Raw genomic sequence first — 21,263 nt, forward strand, 5'->3', positions numbered from 1 at the left:
TTTATTTTTAATATCTTTGAATAAATTCGATATTTCCCCATCAACTTCTTGAAGATTAGCGTTAGGAGAGGTAACGTTCACACCCAACCATCGTGCATACAATTTATAATTGACGTTAACGTGTTCTCTAAATTGGAATAAGTGATACGAGCATAAAAATTTAAACATTTTGTGATTTTTCTAATAACATGTTTAGTACCTTTCAAATCGTCAAGAATAGGGATGTCGTCAAGATGAAAAAAATAATTATGAAATTGAAATTGTGGAGTCATGTGAGTTGCCATCTAACAAGCCCTCGACATAAGAATTGGGATCCGTTTGTACAAAATAAAATTGAAATGTATGAAGGTGAAATATAATTATAGTAATATAGAAGATATGAATGATGGAATGTAAATATGTAATGGATGAATTATAAAATTGAGATAAAGTGCGAAAATATGAAGAATGAGAAATGCTGTAGATGAAATAAATTGAATTTGAGATTTGAGAGGGAATAATTAGATTGTAGATAATCCAGAGATGTTTGTAGAGAATTGGTGTGAAAAAATGAATTGAAATGAGAAGTATTTATAGAGTCTTAAAAATAAGAAAATGAAATAAAAGAATTGGTGTAATCTTTTATTTTCATTTTTATTTAGTTTTTAATTATCTTAGTGAAAAAATATAAATTTAAAATTTATCCTTTTAAAAATTAAACAAAATATGGTCAAATTGATTTTTTTGAGTTGATTAACGGAGGAATGGACAGTTCCCGTCCATGTCTTCCAGCCACAATCAAGATGGAGGTTTGGGACTATGAGAGGCAAAATGAAAGGCTTGATTATAGTTTGTAACAATTTGAAAGGTTTGAAACCTCATCTGCAATTTCTCCTTTTGAATTATCGTGATTTTTTTTTTACAAATTAAGCCCCTGTTTGTTTTCCATATTTACTTCACTTTCAGAAGAAATAGAGCCATTTTCAAGTTCATCTAGCATGATTTCTTTAACTTACATCTCACATTTGACTTAGAAAACTGTGCAAAACGGTTGAAAAATCCATTTTCATTTTGAAAAAATGTGCAGCAAACACAGGCTAAACGTTAATTATTAGGGCTTAATTTGGAGGGGATTAAAATAATTTTTTTAGTTGATTTTGATAAAAGTTGATGAAATGCGTGGTTGAAAAATTGCAAATCTCGTAAAATATGTGATTAAAATTAATTGTTGATTTCGCCTATTTATAATTTAGACTTTACTCTCTATCAAACAAGAGCTAAAAATTGCAATAAAAATCCTATTAAGTATGTCTCCATAAATCTACACCATCGTAACATATCCAAGAAAACTCCATCGAAAAAATCTTTCCTTTTATCAAATTGATTCTCAATCGAAGATATCTTCTAACCATAATTGTTTGTTCATTTTTCACAATTCTGTGAAGGATTCATCATCCTCCACGATTATTATGTCCAAACTCGTACACTGTTCCCAGGAGATAGTAGAAATTGTAATTTTGTCATCACTTGGAGTTCGAATATACCCAAAGAATGAAAATCAACTGGAAAAAGGCAAAAAAATGTTCTAAAGATAGATTGTCTGATATTGTACAAGGAAAAGATGTTCGTCAACGCGTGTTTTCAGATGACGACCACATTTCGGGGATGCTTGCACTTTAACTCGTGTGTCCAAATAATAACCGTTAGTTTAGATTTGTGACTATTGTTAGTCCAATGTAACCGATTATTTGATTTTGAATCAATTTTTGTTGATACTGGATAGGAGGTTTTTAAGGTCACAACAAATGAAAGAAGGTTCCTACACTATTGCGGATACATCTTCTTTGAAATAAACTAAAAATTACATAATTTCTAATATCTTGTGTTTTGCATCTCATTGGATATTATACTGTCAACTTTTTATTTTGAAAAGAGGCCTGTCGATGGCAGGCCCCCCGCCAACGGCTTGTTGAGGCCGTGCTCGGTAATAGGGTTCAGATGGATAGATCTGGGGCTAAGGCTCGTTTAAAAACTAGCCGCACGAGCTGGACCAATTGAGGCGGAGGCACGTTAATTAGGATGCTTGTAGCTTAAGAATAATAACAAAAACAGAGAACTAGAAAAGAAGATTTGATTACGTGGAACGTAGGAAGAAACGAAAGCAGATCGAGAGAAAGAAAGTTTATCCGAAAAAGCAGTATAGCTGTAGGAGGTTAGAGGGTAATATCAGTCAGTGCGCACAAATGATTGTTGGCCCCAAATGTCTTCATCCCTTTCAATCCACGCCAACATTTTTTTTCACATAATGCTAATTATGAGGTGATTTTCACAAAGAGCAATGAAGATGTGATTTTTCGAAAAAAGAAAAAGATACCTATGAATTTTGTTAATTGACCAACTATAAATTTGTAGCATGTTTGGCAAGAAATTTAAAAAATCGAATAATAATGCTATAATTGTCAAACGACAAAATGTTGAATATACGAGGACAATATGATCATATAACGGAGATTTTAGATAGTTTTTATTATTTAAAAAATAATTATTCAACTATAACGAAAAAGGTTAGTGACTAATTTGTTTCTTTTAAAATGTTAGAAATTATTTATTACTTGAACGTGCAATCAATAGTCCCTCTAGTAAAAAGTTGAATAATGTTGTATAAAATTAGTAGTATTACGTGTCAGTGTAAATGTCAGCATATTATACGTTCTATTAACTAGGTCATAAACTACTATATTTAATTGAATCTATAATTTTATGTCCAACGGTGCTATGGTGATCGAATTTTGTTGACATAATGGGTGATTGACACTCACAATAAGAGGGGGGACTACTTTTTCGGACATTGTGAAAGGATGTCAGCCATATGTCAAAAAAATTCTGACAAAATAGTTTAATTGATTTAAGCCATCGTTGTTATCACCTAGACTAAATTGATGCTAAGTAAAATTATTCGCTGCGTTGACAATGTGCTACGTTCAAATTAATTGAATGATTAGTTGGTTAAGGGAAATGATGATGAAAGGACGGTGAATTGGTTTGTAAGCAAAAGAATTGTGTGAGTGGAGCTTTTCTTTTCTTTGCTTTTCAAATCAATAACAACCAAACCAAACCTAGGCATCATCGATTATCTGTCACCTTTAATTACTATTTGTGTGGCGCAGGCGCACTATAATGGCAACTATCTTTTTAATTTTGAGCTGTACGCTGTCCCTTAATGCACGCATGTCCCTTAGAAAATAAAATGGAAAACAGCACTTTTATTTTATTTTATTTAATAATAATCGTCATCCTTTCATTCAAAATAATGAAAAAGAAAAAACCAAGTCATACGAGCATGTAATCGATAATTAGCTAATTTTGGAATCTGAACAATAGAAAATGAGGTGGGAAACCCAGCACGAACCAAAACACTGGGAGAGATGCAATGGGAAATCGGGACAAGAGCGAGGATGGGAGCATGTCGACTATACACTTGTTATAAAATTAAATGATAAATGATCATTTCGCTAAAATTTGAAAATGGGGATCGAACTTGCTACATTTCTCATAAGTTGGGCTGTGGAGGTAATTTTTTTTTCTAAAAAGTAAACAAAATATAAGTGAAAACTTGAGGGGTGCAAAATACATTATTTTGCCAGCGGATCATCATTATTTAACTTGATTACTAAGAAATTTATCCATGAAATCGTTTACAACCTTCGGATTTAACCTGTTAATCATTTTAATGTTAAAAACTTGTTTTCAACGGTTGTCATCAACGAAATCATGAAAATCAGTAGGACCCACCTAACCACAGGGAAGAACAGGCTTTTGCATTTGGTAGTCACAACTTCCATCCCTTGTGTTACAACTGACGCCAACTTTATTGAGTTAATTGTTCCAATTGTCACGGAACTTAGATCCAAATTTTTTATTGATCATTGAAATTTAAAATATCAAATTTTGGTTATTAAACTTAGATCCATATTTTCAATTGTTCACCAAAATTTAAAATATTGAATTTTGACAACCGAACTTTAAAAATTTACTCACTGAAAACTTGACATTTTTCAAAATTCAATATTTATACTAGTGAGTAATACACAATATTTTTTAAAGTTCAATAGTCAAAATTCAATATTTTAAATATAGCAGGTAATCAAAGACATGAACTTAGGTTCAGTGATCAAAACTCGACATTTTAAACTTTAATATTAAATCAAAGATATGTAACTAACTTCAGTGACCATTGGAACAATTAATTCAACTTTGTTCAGAAGTAGCCACCTATCCTTTTTACTCGTCTACGGCTCCATACCGTACAAAACTCGTCTTTTTCCTTTAAACCCACTTTATACGTGCATATAATCTTCCTATATAAACCGTCCCACCCATTCCGCTCTCAACAAACCCCCCTCGCTCATAACGTTTTAGTGAAAAGTTGCATTACTTTTAGTGCGACAATGGATACAAAACGGGCGATATTAATGGCTTTTATCTGCATTGTCGTCGCCGGAGTCGGCGGTCAATCTACCGGATCACCGCCAAGTCCAACTACACAGGCGCCGCCAGCCCCAACTACACAGGCACCGCCAAGTCCAACTACACAGGCGCCACCGGCTCCAACTACACAGGCGCCGCCAAGTCCAACTACACAGGCGCCTCCAGCTCCAACTACACAGGCGCCGCCAAGTCCAACTACACAGGCGCCGCCAAGTCCAACAACACAAGCACCACCAAGTCCAACCCCTGCCTCCACACCACCACCAGTAGCTACTACACCTCCACCCACGTCCTCTCCACCCCCGGCGGTTACATCTCCGCCTCCAGTTACCGCTCCTCCCACTCCACCTGCTTCACCTCCACCAGTTGCTACTCCACCTCCATCGAGTCCGCCGCCCCCTGCTAGTCCTCCACCACCTGCTGCTCCCACACCTGCACCACTAGCTTCTCCGCCAGCTACGGCACCAGTTGCGACTCCAACCACATCTCCTGCGCTATCTCCGTCTTTGACGAGTCCTGCGAATCCATTGAACGGATCTCCGGCCCCGAGTATCCTGGCTCTTTCTCCTGCTCCAATATCAGCCACTGATCAGGTACACGCCCTCACTCACAACTATATTACTCACGCCATGTATTCCAATCACAACTTGCGCCGATCGTGCACTGTGCGGCACTTTGCATTCTCGTAAATCATGGAACTAATGTACCTAGATTTAGTCCAGTTCTACTAGAGATGTTACTGTTCTTGTTGAGGTGCGTGTCGTTCAAGGTTCACGTTCTGATGTGTCCCTTGTGGGTTCTTTTTTCATTAGAAGATAAAATTAAAAATGCTCAGAAAACATTTTTAAATTTGCCCCTGTTTGAGCTTATTTTTTTGGATATATACTTAACTAAAACTAATACTTAAATCAAATTATTCTGCTTCTTTTATATTTAAGCAGAGTGGAGCAGATTCGACATTGCAGAAGATTAGTGGGAGCTTTGTCTTCGGAAGTGCTTTGGTCTACTTGCTACTTTAGATCTGTTTTTCTCTCCATATTCACATATATATTGCTGTCTTATTATTATTAGTCCCTATTGTTATGGACGTTTTTACTTGTACTTGATGATGATACATTGATTTTGATTCTTTTGTTGGGGCTTTTGTATTGAGAAGAGTTATTTTGAATGAGATTATCTTTAGCTTATGCCATTTTCACCCCGGAATTCTGTGTCAATATTGTTTTTGTACGGATAAACAATAGTTTAAGAAATCATTGGGGCTTGGAAAAAAATTGCATCATAGGTCTCATTTATTGTACTAGTGACATATTGGTCCTGAGTATTAAAAAAAGAACAAATCAATCTCTAACTTTATCCCCTGTTTAGTGGGGATTAAAAATTCAATTTTCAGATTTTTTTTAATTATAAAATTTGATAAAATGTGTGATTAAAAATTTGTGAGCACCATGAAATATGAGATTGAAATTAATTGTTAACTTTGATTTAAATTAAAATTTTGATTCTAACCAAACATGAACTTAATTATACTAGAACAATGTATTAAAAAGGAACAAATTGAACTCTTAACATTTACTAGAACAATTTATCCATGGATACGCCTCGCAAATATATGTTGAATAATCATCCGACCCTTATATATAAAAGTTAAAAAGAGATATTTTCACAATGTTTAGACGATTTGATCAAGTTGACGTGACCACCAACTTATTAGAGCACCAACTTATTAGAGCATCTGTAACGATGGTATAAAATTAGGTATAAATTAAATCTTCAAAATTATTTTTGCATCATCATTTACATTTCAGTGCATCAAAATTCAAATTTTACTCTAATGAAAAATTTAAATTAACTTTTTGTCTCTTGTGGATCTAAAATAAAATTTGAAAAAAAAAAAAAAGTTCCTACCAAAAAATGCAATTTATATTTCCTTTGCATCTTTTCATTGAAATTTTTTTTGACCATTTTAAAGATCTAAATCACAATTTAAATCTAGTTTACACAACGATTGAAGACGCTCTTAGCAGTTTAATAAATAAAGATGCAAGTATTACAATAGTTTGGGATCACTTGAAGTACTTATCCAACTTCAATTATTTAATTATGGGCAAATGCACTGCTTCATTTTATTATTATTATTATTATTATTTTATTTTTATTTTTAGCTATATGAAGATGGATTATTAGTAAATAAAAATTTAAACTATACTATTTATTAATCATCTAGAAAGGAAAATAGTGGACAATTAATTTTAGAGGGTTGCTGCATGTACAACAGTTTTGACAGCCCTCTCACGTATAGGGATGGGGCCCACGATTATTTTAATCGCAAGACCCACTTTTGTGAGAGGGCTGTGAAAATTTACAGCATATAAATGTTGTACAAATGGCATTTCTCTTAATTTTATTAACTTGTATTATAATGGCAATATTTGACAATTAGTGCTTAATCTAAAATAAAAAACCAATTATATTTTATTTGTTAAAAATAGGTTAAGAGGTCATCAAAGTCCCTGCTTGTCACCCATTATTTGAGAAATTAAAAGAGTTTTGAATAAAATATTTTAGAGATTGTATGGTTAAAAAGTAAATAAATTTTATTAGTTTGTATGTAAAATATTTTATTGTGTGAATGTGTGGTGAAAAATGATATTGTAGCAAACAATTTAAAAATTTAAAGAGTGACAAATAGGCACTCAAATTAGAACTCTACCCAGATAATATTTTTATATCAATTTTACTACATTTACATCAAGTTTTGACATTATTGTGAGATGACAATTTTTTATACATTGATTTTAATAATACTTTGAACAAAAAATAACACATTTTGACACGCTAGTCAAAATTGAACATGCATTGCACGTTATACTATGCTAAATTATATTTGTTGGAGGATTTGATAAATCTCGAACGAGTTAAATAAAATATAATTTAGCATAGAAATTCAAGAGAACAAAATTGTACTTAAATTGCACTCTCAAAACTCAATTTCTATGAGTCAAATTTTTTGTAATGATAAAATAATATAAATGAGTAATATTTTTATATTACATTTGATACATACAACTTAATTGTTAATACATAAATTTGAACATTCATTAAAATTTTCAAATACATGAATATTAATAAATTCATCTATAATAACTTTGAATTCATGTAAATCAAGATTCATCGAGTGAAAATTCTAATGTTAATGTTAATTAATTGAGAATGAATAACACAAATTTCATAAATGACAATAATTTTGTAGTATTTATTACATATCGAAAAATAAAAAGTAACATATTATTTAAATAATTGAATCGCAGCGATATTAAAATCGTCTAAAAAATAATTATCTCTTGATGTGATATTTTAATATATTATAGATTATAGAGATAGATTTTGAAATATCAAATTTAATGTACACAAAGAGTGTGCGTGTAGTTTAATTCTTTTTATATAAGATATGACTTGCAGCTCTTTTTTCTTACATGTATTTCCATTTCTAAGAAAGAGAGAGAGATTATTAACCCTTATTTTCCTTCTCCTGTAATCCCTTGAGTCTTGACTATGGACGGTTATATTCATGACATTTTTTTTCATAATACACTATAATTATATTAAAGATTTTTAGTCATTATTTGATCCTCATTATTTTTAAAATACATTTCTCTTTATTTTATTTTTAACCATACATTTTTCAATAAAATAATATTACACGCAAATTCAAATTTTTTTTTATTTTTTAACTGCATATTCTCCATTAAAATACTCTTTATTTATTTTTATATTTATTCCTCTAGCTTTTTCCTTTTTTCCATATTTTTATCTTTAATATTTCGTTAACTTAGCAAACATTGTCCTTAATCATGTTCTTCGTTTAAAAATACAGTTAACATGCTTTAAAACGAAGCATAAGACAAAAGGGCTTAGTTTGAGGTGACATGGTATAGGCATTGGATGGGTGCAGGGACGGATCCAGGATTAAATCCAAAATCGGGCTATAAAATTTCAAATCAAGCTACTACATGGAAAAAAAAATTTTACACATAAAAAATTAATTTTTTACCAAAAAAATAAAAAACATCTTAAAAAAAATCCTCTTGGACCTTGGGAGGGGGGGGCTACAGCCCAGCCCTCCTAAATCCATCTCTGGATGGGTGGCAATGGTGGTCGACCTTTGGGGCGATAGTTTTGGTTTTGGGGTAAGGGAATGGAGCGAGGGGGGGACGCGGGGGGCGGGGGTGTGTTGAGGAAGGAGATGGGTGGTTGGTTTTGGTTTTGGTTTTTTCATTTAATTATTATAATTGCGTTTTTGGTGATAAAGTGTAAAGTTATCAATTTAGCATTTTAAAAATTGATCAACATATGTCAAAGTTCACTATTCTAATCAACTAAGGCCATGTTTGATAGCAACTCTTTTCCATGAAACTAGGAAATGCAATTCCATTTTTCATATTTGCGGCTGTTTGATAGGGAAAATTTTCTTGGCAATTAGTTTTTCATTTTCTTCCGACATGTGACATTTTTCCTTGTTTTTAATGAATTGGTTTTCTTACCGTTTTGGTGGTTTTTGGTTTTCTACCTTTTTTTGTGGCAATGGGAACGATTGTAAAAGATAATATTCCTTAAATTGACAATTTTTATGTAAAATAAAGCCAAACGAACATCAAAATGCAGATTTTTTGGATTTGGTTTTCTTTCTCTCTTCTTTATTTTATTTATTTATTTTACAGTGGAAACAAATTTCATGACCAATTGTAAAAGTGAATATCTTTTAAATTGACAATTTTCATAAAACACAAAGCCAAACGAATATCAAAATATACATTTATTTTAATATTTTTCACGTGAAAAATTATACCAATCGAACACAATAATTGACAATTCCCAGTAAAATAATTTCTAGGCAATTCAATTCCCTAAAATTCGTTTTATTTCCACCTAAATTCCTTATTTACAATCAAATGGACCCTAATGATAAAATGGATGGAAACATCCATATGTCCTTCCAATTGGACTATTTTAAATGTTTGGGGCTATGAGCATGTAGTACAAACTAAACCCTTGTTTGAATCTTATTCTTTTAAAAAAATTATTTTTTCAAATTTCATTTTCAACCACACATTTTTCAATAAAATAATATTACACGCAAACTTAAAATTTTTCCTTAAATTTTAACTACATATTCTCCATCAATCACTATTTGAAAATGAATTCATTCCCACAAAATGAGGCTCAAACAAGGGTTAAATGTTCAAGCAAAATCAGTGAAAAAGAAAGGCTTTGGACCGTGCTTGCAACTTTCCCTAAAAAATATTGAAGGTGTGTTGTGATTTCTACTATGGCGCAAACTTCCACCATGTGACCATATATTACCGTTGTGATCTTGGAACGATCATTTAAGCCCTTGTTTGAGCTACATTATTTCATAAGAATGTATTTTATAATAGTATATCAATAAAAAAATGTGTGGTTAAAAAATAAGGAAAGTTTTGAATTTGCGTGTAATGTTATTTTATTGAAAAATGTGTCGTTGAAAAAATATCAAATCACTGTTTCAATTTTATTATTATTATTATTATTATTATTTTTTTTTTTTGAAAAAATGTGACTCAAAAAATTCCTAATAAAAATGATTGTGAAATCAGACTCATTCTTATCGCATAGTTGCGATCAATTTACATAGCATGAGTTAATGTGAGATGTGACAATTAATTGTGAGTCTGTCTACTGCTATAACGTAGAGTTACGACATATTTATGTGACCAGTGTTTTATGTATACATAAATGGTTGTGTAATGTGACCATTGTGACATTTAGTGGGATGTTTAGCAACATATAATTTTGTTTCACACGAATTGTATCCTTTCTATATTGCATAGATGTGACCACAAATTTATCATCATTTAACCGTGTAAATAAAAAGATAATGATTGATTTTTTTTTTAATATTGATGCTACCAAAAATCATACCTGATAGATCTCGAACTGAAGGTTTGAGCTTCTAGCTTGGATGAACACGAATTGTCTTCTGATACCTAAAACAAAAAAGCAACGAAGTGTGTTCTCGTCATCCGTCTAATACTTAAGTCAGACAGGGAATTTAGTGTATAAAGTTATGAATTGGAAGTAATAAAAAACGTACCTGAATAATGAGTCTTGGCCACGTATTTATAGATGTTGGTGATAGAGTCATAGAACGATTTAGCTACATGTAGTCCTTTTCTTCGTTGGGCAAGGTGTTTGAGTTTCATTCAAAGTATCTCATTTGAATTTGAATCACACAGGAAATGAGTTAAATCGTTATGATGAGGATCCCCAGGAACTTCAGTTGGAATATGACACTTATTTACTTTAAGTCACGTTGTTGGACATACAGCCCGATCAAAATATAAGGCCCGAGTGGTCCGACCTCATAGGTTGGTGACATGTGAGGGGTTGAGATCAGGCTACATAGGTCGAGTTCGGGAACCAAAACTCTGAGTCATCAAATACAAACTGACTCTACAATTTATCCTCATGCTATATCTCTCTAAAGAAAAAAACATATATTTAAATTATCAGAGCAATATCAAAAATATTTCCAAAAAAAATTATGAACGAAATTTTGAATTAATTAAATTCCTAAACATCTTATTTGAGTTTTTATTTTAATCACTTAATTTGTCATAATTGAAAGTTAAATATCCAATAGTTTGATTGCACCCCAATTCCATTAAAAATCCAATTTCCACCTTTTTTTTTTTGTTCCTTTTATGTTTGATAGGCAAAATTTGGAATGGAATTGGTTCTCTCTTTTTCTTCATATGGTCACATTTTCATGGTTTTTGGGGAATTTCTTGTCCCACGGCTTTGGTGGGAAATGGTTTTCCCCCTTTTTTTTTGTTTGTTTTTTTGTTTTAATTTTTGGCAATGGGAATTTTTTTTAGGAACAATTGTAAAAGAAAATATCCCTTAAATTAACAATTTTCACGCAAAACAAAGTTAAACGAACACCAAAAGATAAATGATTTTCTTGAATTTTTTGGCAATGAAAACACACTTCATCCTTAATACCAGTAAATTCTATTCATTTAATTGACAATTTTCATTTAAAACAAAGTCAAACAAACAAAAAAGACTTTTATTTCGACATTTTTCACGTGAAAAATTATATTAATCAAATATAATAATTTACTATTCTTAAGAAAATAATTTTTAGACAATTTAATTCATCAAAATTCATTTTTTTTCAGTTAAATTCTATTTTCGCAATCAAACGGACCCTTAGTATAATTTTCAATTACTTGATTGAGGTCCATGTAATCGTGTAAAGCCCAATTAAAAGGCATGCTTACCCAACAATGACCCATATCTCATCTCATAGGAGAGGGAGACGGTCGGCTAAGGTTTTCTTCATCGGTATTACGCTATAGATTTGGGGAGAGGCAAAAAGGGAGACATATTCGTTTGCACCAATTTATCTTGTGTTGCAGTGATTTCTACTCAGCTTCTTCATCTACATAATTCGAAGGTAATCGGAATTATTTTATTTTATTTTATTTATTTGTTTATTAGAGAATGGGCTTTATATGTTGAAATCGCACTTGATCTGATTGTTGTGAATGATTTAATTTCAACTCAACTCCTTATAATTTAATACTTGTATAGTGTCTTGATGATAATCTTTCTCTAGCAACAGTGATTTTTCGACAACTTTTCTCTTTAATTTTTTATGCGGTTGTTTATGATTTTCTCCTTGCGTTAAAGAAATAGATGCCCCTCAAGTGCAATAGGTGAAATACCTAGGAACAAGATCCAGTGGGGTATCCTCCAAATCGCAAACCTCAACTTTGCAATTATATGATGTAATGGTTATTTTTAATTTTTCAGATGTATAGCAAATTTTTTATTTTTATTTTATTTTTTACTTTGCAATTATCTGATGTAATGGTTATTTTTAATTTTTCAGATGTATAGCAATTTTTTGATTTTTTTTCTCAGATTTATCCAAACCTAAATTCTGTATAAATTTCAGAACGTTATACATGAACGTTGAAACTGAAAATTTGTTTGCTGTGAGAAGAGGAGGATTTAATTTGGAGCCTATTAGCGAGGAAAAACCAAGCTGGTCCCAACCTGAGCTCAAAATTAAGACAAAAAATTAGCAATCCTACAGTTCTACAACAATAGAGAATATATACAGCTTTCACGTTGACACTGCATGACAACATATTTGCATTTGTACGGATATTTTGAACTTTTAACAGATGCAGATTAGTTTAATGGTCATGGTCATTAACCAATAGGAAATGGAAATATTAACCAAGGATATTATTTGTTGGCTGAATGCTTGTCCCTTTTAGATTTTTTTTGCTATTAGTTTGAAACTGGACGTGTCAGTATGATAAATTCGATACTCTTGTTAGTAGTGATGTTTCATTTGGAAACCTTTTAGAGTCCGAGTTTTTACCTACTTATTTGAAACCACGTCTGGTTATCTATTTTTCGTGCTCTCTTTTGTGAGAGCTTTATTGTTGCTTTGAACTTTTTCTTTGGAAAAATTCATTTTGGCTGAATTTCTCATTAACTTCAGAAGTTGGCAAACATGGTATTGTATCCATGAAATTTTGCTTAGTGTTTACAAGTAAATCTCATATTTTGTATTTCCTTGGTTATAGTATATTATGGGCTTTTTTTTTTTTTTTTGGGTCTTGAGTTTTAACCTCCTCTAGTATTTGATTATATAGCTCTGTCCCTGTCTCCCTGATGGTTGGTAAGAACCTTCTTTTTTCCGGTTCTTCAAAATACTGGATAAGCTCTTCTTCCCCCCTCCCCAAGCTTAGGATATAACAATATGGCTTCTTCTCCTTATTAACTGCAAATTCGCAATGGCTGATTTTTTGAACCAATGTCTTTCATATTTTTCAAAATTTTGGTGATTTTGTTTTCTTAATATGGTAAAATTGATCTCTTTCTGCTTCTTCCAAGTTGTTGCTGTTTGAGTTATAAATAATATTTTACAATTTATTAATTTTTTCAAATTAAGTGAAATAAAATAGCTGCTTTTTAAACACCAACACTGGGTCACTGTTTCATAAAGCAGCAGCAGATCTTTTAACAAGGCCTCGCTGTTTATATTGACCTCCTAGTAATTGATATTCCTAAAATACCATCTTCCTCACCATTACCGCCAGTACTTCAGATCTAATTAAGTATTAACTCAGAAAGCGGAATTTTCAGGCCCCAGGTAATGCCATCTGCTGTGGTTAAGTGCCTGGCAGAGCAGGATAATATTCACTATCAAGATTTGAAGGAAATATGACAAAACGTTAGAAAAAGGTTTTCACCCTGATAAAGAATCCTGAAACTTCATGTGATATATTAAACATGAACGGTATTTTTGATGCTGCAGATTGTATGGGCCTCTTAGTGTGTCTTTATATGTTTTAATAAAGTCGAAATCAATCACAGAACCATGAACAAGATTATCCCACCTCCTTGCTACAGAAACTCTGTACTTGTTTTCCACAGTCAGGGTGTCTTGTGGACTTCTTATATGGAGTTTCCGGAGCTCAGAGAAGGGGGGACACGGTGTGGGGATTGGGATTGGGGTAGGAGGTACAACCATCTTCTGTAGTGAAGAAGCTAAAGGCACAGTAGTAGTGGAAAATCTTTTCTCTAAAGGGGTTAAATTGAATGTTTTCACCACACAATTTAAAGGAAGGCCTTATTCCAAGGACAGTGGAAAAGGGCCTTATTCCAAAATTTTGCCCACACTTCTGATGAACCACTTCTGTTGTATTGCTTTAACAGAAATTTTCAAAGAATTATTATATTCTGCTTTCTAAAATATGTTCTGGTGGATTTATTGTGTTCTTACTTTTTATTTTTTTAGGGTCCCAAAGGCATCTGGTTCTCCACCAGTGCCGGTTATGCATTCTCCACCTCGTCCTGTGACCGTTAAGGATCAGCAGGATTGGAAGATTCCACCATGTATTTCAAACTGGAAGAACCCTAAGGGGTATACAATACCTCTTGACAAACGTCTGGCTGCCGATGGTCGGGGGCTTCAGGATGTTCAAATTAATGACAATTTTGCTAAATTGTCAGAGGCCTTGTATGTTGCCGAGCAGAAGGCAAGAGAGGCTGTTGCAATGAGGTCAAAGGTTCAGAAAGAGATGATGATGAAAGAGAAGGAGAAGAAAGAGATGGAGCTGCGGGAGTTGGCCAGGAAGGCGAGATCAGAGAGAACTGGTGTTGCTCCTGCTGCTGCAGCGCAAATGCCTACTGAGAGGGGTGCGATCAACAGTGATGAGATGAGTGTTGATTATGAGCGTGTGAGAGATGCCCCCAAGGAGACAAAGGAGGAAAGGGAGGAGAGGTTGCAGAGGGAGAAAATCCGTGAGGAGAGGCGTCGTGAGAGGGAAAGGGAGAGAAGGCTGGAGGCGAAAGATGCTGCAATGGGGAAGAAGAGCAAAATTACTAGGGATAGAGATCGTGATATCAGTGAGAAAGTCGCTCTTGGAATGGCCTCCGCTGGAGCTGGGAGAGGGGGTGAAGTTATGTATGACCAGAGATTGTTCAACCAGGAGAAAGGGATGGACTCTGGTTTTGCCACCGATGATGCTTACAACTTATACGATAAGGGCCTATTTACTGCTCAATCTACTATGAATACTCTGTACAGACCAAAGAAGGATGCAGATGACGAGATGTATGGAGGTGCGGATGAACAGCTGGACAAGTTAATGAAAACTGATCGTTTTAAGCCTGACAAGGCATTTACAGGAACATCTGAAAGAACTGGCCAAAGAGATAGGCCAGTTGAGTTTGAAAGAGAGGCTGAAGAAGCTGATCCGTTTGGTTTGGATCAGTTTTTGACGGAGGTGAAGAAAGGGAAGAAGGCCATGGAGAAAGTTGGTACTGGAGGAACCCTGAAGGCTGGTGCGGGCTCGATGCGTGATGGTTTTGAAACATCTGGTAGATCACGCATTAATTTTGAGAAGGGCCGGTAAATGTGTTGAGAATTGGCAGAAGAAAGGTCCTTTGTTGGTTCTGCCGGTGTCATTTTAGTCCCATGTTATGGCTACTGTTTCCAGTGTATGATGTGTTGTGTTAGCTTGGATTTTATTCTCATATTAGCTGTCTTAAAATTCTGTGATCTCTTAATATAATTGCGCTACTTGGGGTTCATGTTCAATTTGTGGAGAAGATGGTAGACAGACCGTACATTCTGCTTTGCTGTTCCTCATGTTTTGATATCAGTGTCTTATTAGCATTTCTTTAATTACTGCTCGAAGTCTGAATAAGGTCATTTATCAATTTTGTGTATATGTTGGAATGTTCAGCTGTGTTTTGCCCCGTAGTTTCTGTTGCAGTCTGAACATTAGGGGGTCCCTGATTTAAAAGCCAGATAATTATCTTACTTGATATGCTATGGCCATGCATCCTTATTTGAGACAGACTGTAATGCTTGTTCTTTCAAGGATGTACTAAACCAGATCCAGGCGGTGTGTTCTGAGTTCGGGTTAGTTTGTTTTTTTAAAAGAAAAGTGCTATTGGTTCTCATTTATCAGAACAGTAAATAAACCGGTTTAGAAGATGCACAAAAAACTCGGGCCAAACAGGACTGCGTGTGGCATTTCTCCGTGGGAAAATTTCGCATATGCATCATTGTATTAAAATATTTTATAATTTACTCTATAACATTAATAAAATCAAAAAATACTGCAAGCTATATAATTTTATCTTAACATATACTACCTTCTAAAAATAATACCATCCAATCATTTTGTAACTGATCAATATGAATTCGACCTACTTTCACCTGTATCATTAATACCATTTCCTAAATGGAAGAAGAAATTCAAAAAACTAATCATAGGGTATCACATCAATGTCATTTGTTGAGTACTCACGATAGCATATGTTTCCTCTACATCCCATATCTCGGCGATAGTGGAACGCTTTTTTCAGATTAAAAGTTAGAAATTTGAAGGTACATGTCCCCATCTAAATTGGAGTTTCAATTAGATATACCATGTATTGGGGATGCCCACTTGGATTGTATGAAATGGCATGGAATAAACTTCTGAGTTAGATCCGTGAATGATCGATTCGACAACTAGGTTTTTGCCTTTCTAGGTTGGCAATTTCGAAAAGAGAAGGTCTGGACGGGTGATTTGGTTGCAATAAGAAATAACACCATTTTAGGGATTGAGGGTTAAATTAGATTCATGAATGATCGATTCGGCAGTTAGGTTTTGATTTTCTAGGTGGGCAATTTTGACGAGAGACGGTTTGGGCGGATGAATTGGTTGCAATAAGAAATAACGCCATTTTAGGGATTGAGGGTTAATTTAATCAGGTAAACGATGTGTTTAATTCCCTTAATTTAAGAGCACGTTTGTTGGAGTAAGTTTAGATACGTACATGAATATTCTGTTTGATTTGGTTATCTTTTCACATTTCTATTTTTACTTCGAAAAAACAGTATTTCTGGTTAAAAAAATGTTGAATAGTATATTCTAAATATTTATTAAAAGGTAGGCGCCTGGTAGAATTTCTACTTTTTTCATTGTCCAGTGGAGTCAATTATAATTAGGGAAAAATTCATATATAATTTCAAAATAAAGAAAAAATGTTTAAAATTTCAACAATCAGATTTTATTTATAAAATAATTAATCGAGCATATATTTTATTAATTAAATATAATCAGGTTGCAATTCTATACAATTTGGTCGTAAGTTATCAAATTAATTTGTTATGAATTATTTATCGATCACAATAAAAAAAATTATAGGTTACAAATTATATCAAGATTACAAATCAAAAATTTTATATGTCAATTTATTCATCGATCACAAATTTATCAAACTAATATGTTACATATTATTCATTAGTCACAAATTATAAATTTTATAAGTCACAACTTATTTTATGATTACAAAATATCTAATTCATGTTATTTGTTAGACACAAATTATCTATTTAATTGATCACACGTTATCCAATTTATTGATAACAATAAATCAAATAATTTGTGACCACCGTCGTCGTTGCCCCAAACACCTTAGAACCACACTGCCACCATCAACACAACCTCACCAGTATTGTAATTTATGACCACCACCACCACCATTACAACTTTATTAGAATCGTCACTTCACCAACATAACTAGCGTTGCCACCACCAGCTCACCACCAACAAATTAGATCCATAGTCGCCATCATCTCATCGTCGTTGTCGTCGCAACACTATCACTGCCATCATCACCACACAAGTACGATTTTCCACCAACACTCCTTCACAGACCTACCAACAAGAAACCATCATGGTCTCGACAAACTGACACGGAATCCATTTGCAAAACCACCACGATCTCATAACAAACCACCATTCTTCAACGCGATTGCTAATAACGATTCTAGCATATCTTCTTCGCCCAGCACCGTCACCGCTTTCGTACAGTGCTCGCGTCGATGATCTGCACCCAACTCCACTGTCGCTGCTATGCCATTGTGTGTTGTGGTTGCCGGCTGTGTAAAGTGGTCGCTTGATAATGAATAGGGATGTGTGTGGTGGATAGAGAGAGATGGGGGAATGAATTTTGGGTATGTGAATGAAATTTGGTTGAGATATATGGGTGGGTAGATTAATTTGATTTGATAATTTTAATATTAATATTTAAAAAATGAAAAACAAAAGATTTGATTTGTGAATAGTGAAACCTCTTTCCTGTTTTTAGAATACTACTAATCTTTAAAAATAAGGCGGGATGTAATTTCCACTTTTAATTATCCATGGATAGAATGTTAATGTTATAGCTTTTATTTTCCTTTTACTGAGTTTGATTTGGTCAGGGCTTGACTGGAAGTGATAAATCTTATGCTTTGGGTAAATTAGGTGGTAGATAGTTGGGCATTGTTGGTCGTTGTCTCACTGTTGTGAACAAATGTCGGTTATTTGTCAACCAACATGCTTCATTTTAAAGGTTAGGGAGTAAAAATGTTTTTTGAGCAAATGTTGGAGACCCTAACTTTAACTTTTCCTATGCTTTTGTTTTCATATTGTAGTAATTTAATTCATATTTTAATTAAAGTATAAATTGATCTACATTTACAAAATATAAAAGGGTTATCGTTAAGGTAGACATTGGTTTTCATTAGACATAACAAGGCGGAGTGCGGCAATAGAGAACTTTTTGACAGAAGGTGATTGGTGAGAGATGAGTTGCGATTTTACTTAGGTAGAGAGAGATTTTGGGTTGAGAGTTTATTAAACAATCCTGCTGCAAGAACATGTTCGATGACTGAATTTTAAACAGCAAGATACGTGTTATGTTTTCATTTGATAGGTAGAAAAAAAGACAATAACACTTGTCATCAAACCCTGTCAATTTCCTTTGTTTGAGTAGTTTTATTCTTTATTAAAAGTTGGTGATGGTTAGGAAATATGGGTTGTCAGTTGAATTCGCTCTATTTGGAGGATATTGGCCTCTTTATATATAGACTTTACTTGCGTGCATTAGGACATGGCATTGTGCCAACTTGAAGAGTCTATCGTCTAGCTTAGACGAACGAGCTAACTATCCTTTAAGGTACCTTCATATTACCTCTTCACTCCTCAGCCAACCTTATGACATTGACCACTCATCACAGGGTACTATTAAGCTAGCAACATTATGTCGCCCGCAACTCAATTGTATTATTGCTTGCGAGAATGCCCCAAGGCTATTGGTTCGATACAGACGTCATCACATGCTAGCTTGCCAAATGTCTACTAATTGTCAATATTTCGCATCATCGTGCTCTGATTGCATGCACTTCAAGAAATGTGACAAATTTCATACAATGATGTAGAAGGTCATACATAATCTCAGGTCAGATAAACATGGGGAAATCTCATTAGGACATCTGATTTTGACATTTGAATAGATGCTATTGGCACGCCCATACCTTCTATTTTTTTTATTTTTTTTTATTTTGCGTTTTCCTATTAGTTTTCAAAGGAAGAAATAGAGGATAAAATGAGTTTAAATGGGGGAAGAAATAGGAAAAATGGCGAGAATTACCTTCGATTAGTAGAGAAATTGGATGAAAATGACATTTTCTACAATCAAATGTGTAATTAAGGGTAAAAATGCAAAAAAAAAAAAAAAAAAGGTAAGTGATGCTACAAAAAATCGTACCTGTTGATTTTTCGAGCTTGAAGACTTTGGATGAACACGGTCGTAGTCATTCGGTACCTGAAATAAAGGCAACGAGGTGTATTCTCTTCGCCCTTCCGATGCTTAAGTCAGATAGAGAATTATGTGTGTCAGGCTATAAATTGGAGAATAATGAAAACGTACCTGAATAATGTCCAAGATTGGCATTTATAGAGACAAGTAGTATACTCCTAGTAGGATTATGCCAGTTGGACGTATTTATCCAATAGAGTCCTGTTTGGGAAGAATGTCTTATTCATAATAGAATTTTATGATGAATGATATCATAGTTGGCATAGAGTCCTTGGAGGGTAGGACTTCCCGTGAATTCGAGAGATTAAGGATTCATCTTGAATAATGTGATCGAGCAAGAGCACTCGAGGACTCAGTCGAGTAAAGGTTGGGAAAGCACAACCGTAGTCCTCGAGTAATACATCTCGATGACTTCCAAATCCCGAGGACTATATTACCAAGAAGAGAAATCCAGGCATGTGAGAGTTCTCGATGTATAGAAAATCCTCGAGGAATGCATTATCCTCAGGTCTTAGAATGGGCCGTATCACTGGCCCTCGTGCACTCCTTCATAGGGATCGTGCTCGATGAAGGGGTGTAATTGACCCAACAGTCCTCGTCGAGGTATGTGCAAGGACGAAATTATTGGGAGGTGATTTGACCGTTGCAGGGAGTGTCCAGATGCGCGACATGTGTTATGTCTTGAACGGCTAAAGATGGTGATCTTTGGCCTTCCGTATTTTGCTCCTATAAATACAGTAGTTTACCTTTTATTTTTTACTTTTTACCAACTGTAAACAAGCTCTATATAAGGTCGTGCTCGAGCGAAACACTTGAGGAACTTCTCCGGTATCACAAAGGTAAGGTTCGAGACTTTTAACCTATTTCATAAGTTAGGACTTTGGTTCATTAAGTAATGTCGAGTAGTGAGGGAGGTGACCGATCCAGTAGTTCGAGTAGTAGTGAGGATGTAGGTACCTCGATTGAACCCACGGCTATTTTCCTAAAGGCAACACCTGTGGCTCAGGTTAATATGATCTTCGAGTACCCCGATGAACCTTGTAAGTTAAAAGAGCATTTAGCTATTGCTGCAGCTAGGAAGTACGGCCTTATGCCTATCTGCGACGTTAGATTCCCTGGCCTTGATGATAGAATTGTACGAGCCCGACGAGGGGAGTTTGTTAGAGGGATGGCAACGGTTCGATTTTGGTTCGGTTCGGCCAAAACCATCACTGAATCGTCAAAATTTTTGCCATATCATAACCGCACCATAACCATGTAAATCGGTTCGGTTCGGTTAATAATCACGAAAATAAATTATTTTTTATAGGTACATCTGTCAAATTGATATAAAACAATTTATGAAAAGAGAGTCAATGAAAACAAAAATGCAATATTCCAAACGAAAATGAAAACATTATCTCAAATTTCAATTGCAAAATACAAATTTAACAAACAATATTATGAATATAACAATACTAAATTTTTCTTTCACTCTTGATTCTTGTGCATTGTAGTTACTTTATTCATTCTCAATAATTCAAAAACTTCAATCCTAACTCATATTCAATCTTGATTCTTCCCCACAACTCTTACTAGCATAG

At 33.9% G+C, this 21,263-nt stretch overlaps 2 protein-coding genes across 2 annotated transcripts; both read left to right on the forward strand.

The window, feature by feature from the left end:
• Nucleotides 1–4,356: 4,356 nt before the first annotated feature.
• LOC111375830 (classical arabinogalactan protein 9-like) lies at nucleotides 4,357–5,665 on the forward strand. The gene is made up of 2 exons (XM_022998742.1): nucleotides 4,357–5,060; nucleotides 5,409–5,665. The coding sequence occupies exons 1-2, from the start codon at nucleotides 4,428–4,430 to the stop codon at nucleotides 5,484–5,486; spliced, it is 711 nt and encodes a 236-aa protein (XP_022854510.1). The 5' UTR covers nucleotides 4,357–4,427; the 3' UTR covers nucleotides 5,487–5,665.
• Nucleotides 5,666–13,912: 8,247 nt separating this feature from the next.
• Nucleotides 13,913–15,727, forward strand: LOC111375838 (SNW/SKI-interacting protein A-like). The gene is made up of 2 exons (XM_022998751.1): nucleotides 13,913–14,055; nucleotides 14,333–15,727. The coding sequence occupies exons 1-2, from the start codon at nucleotides 13,913–13,915 to the stop codon at nucleotides 15,450–15,452; spliced, it is 1,263 nt and encodes a 420-aa protein (XP_022854519.1). The 3' UTR covers nucleotides 15,453–15,727.
• Nucleotides 15,728–21,263: the final 5,536 nt, after the last annotated feature.

Source organism: Olea europaea, unplaced genomic scaffold (assembly GCF_002742605.1).
Source record: "Olea europaea var. sylvestris unplaced genomic scaffold, O_europaea_v1 scaffold1422, whole genome shotgun sequence".
NCBI classification, from domain to species: Eukaryota; Viridiplantae; Streptophyta; class Magnoliopsida; order Lamiales; family Oleaceae; genus Olea; species Olea europaea.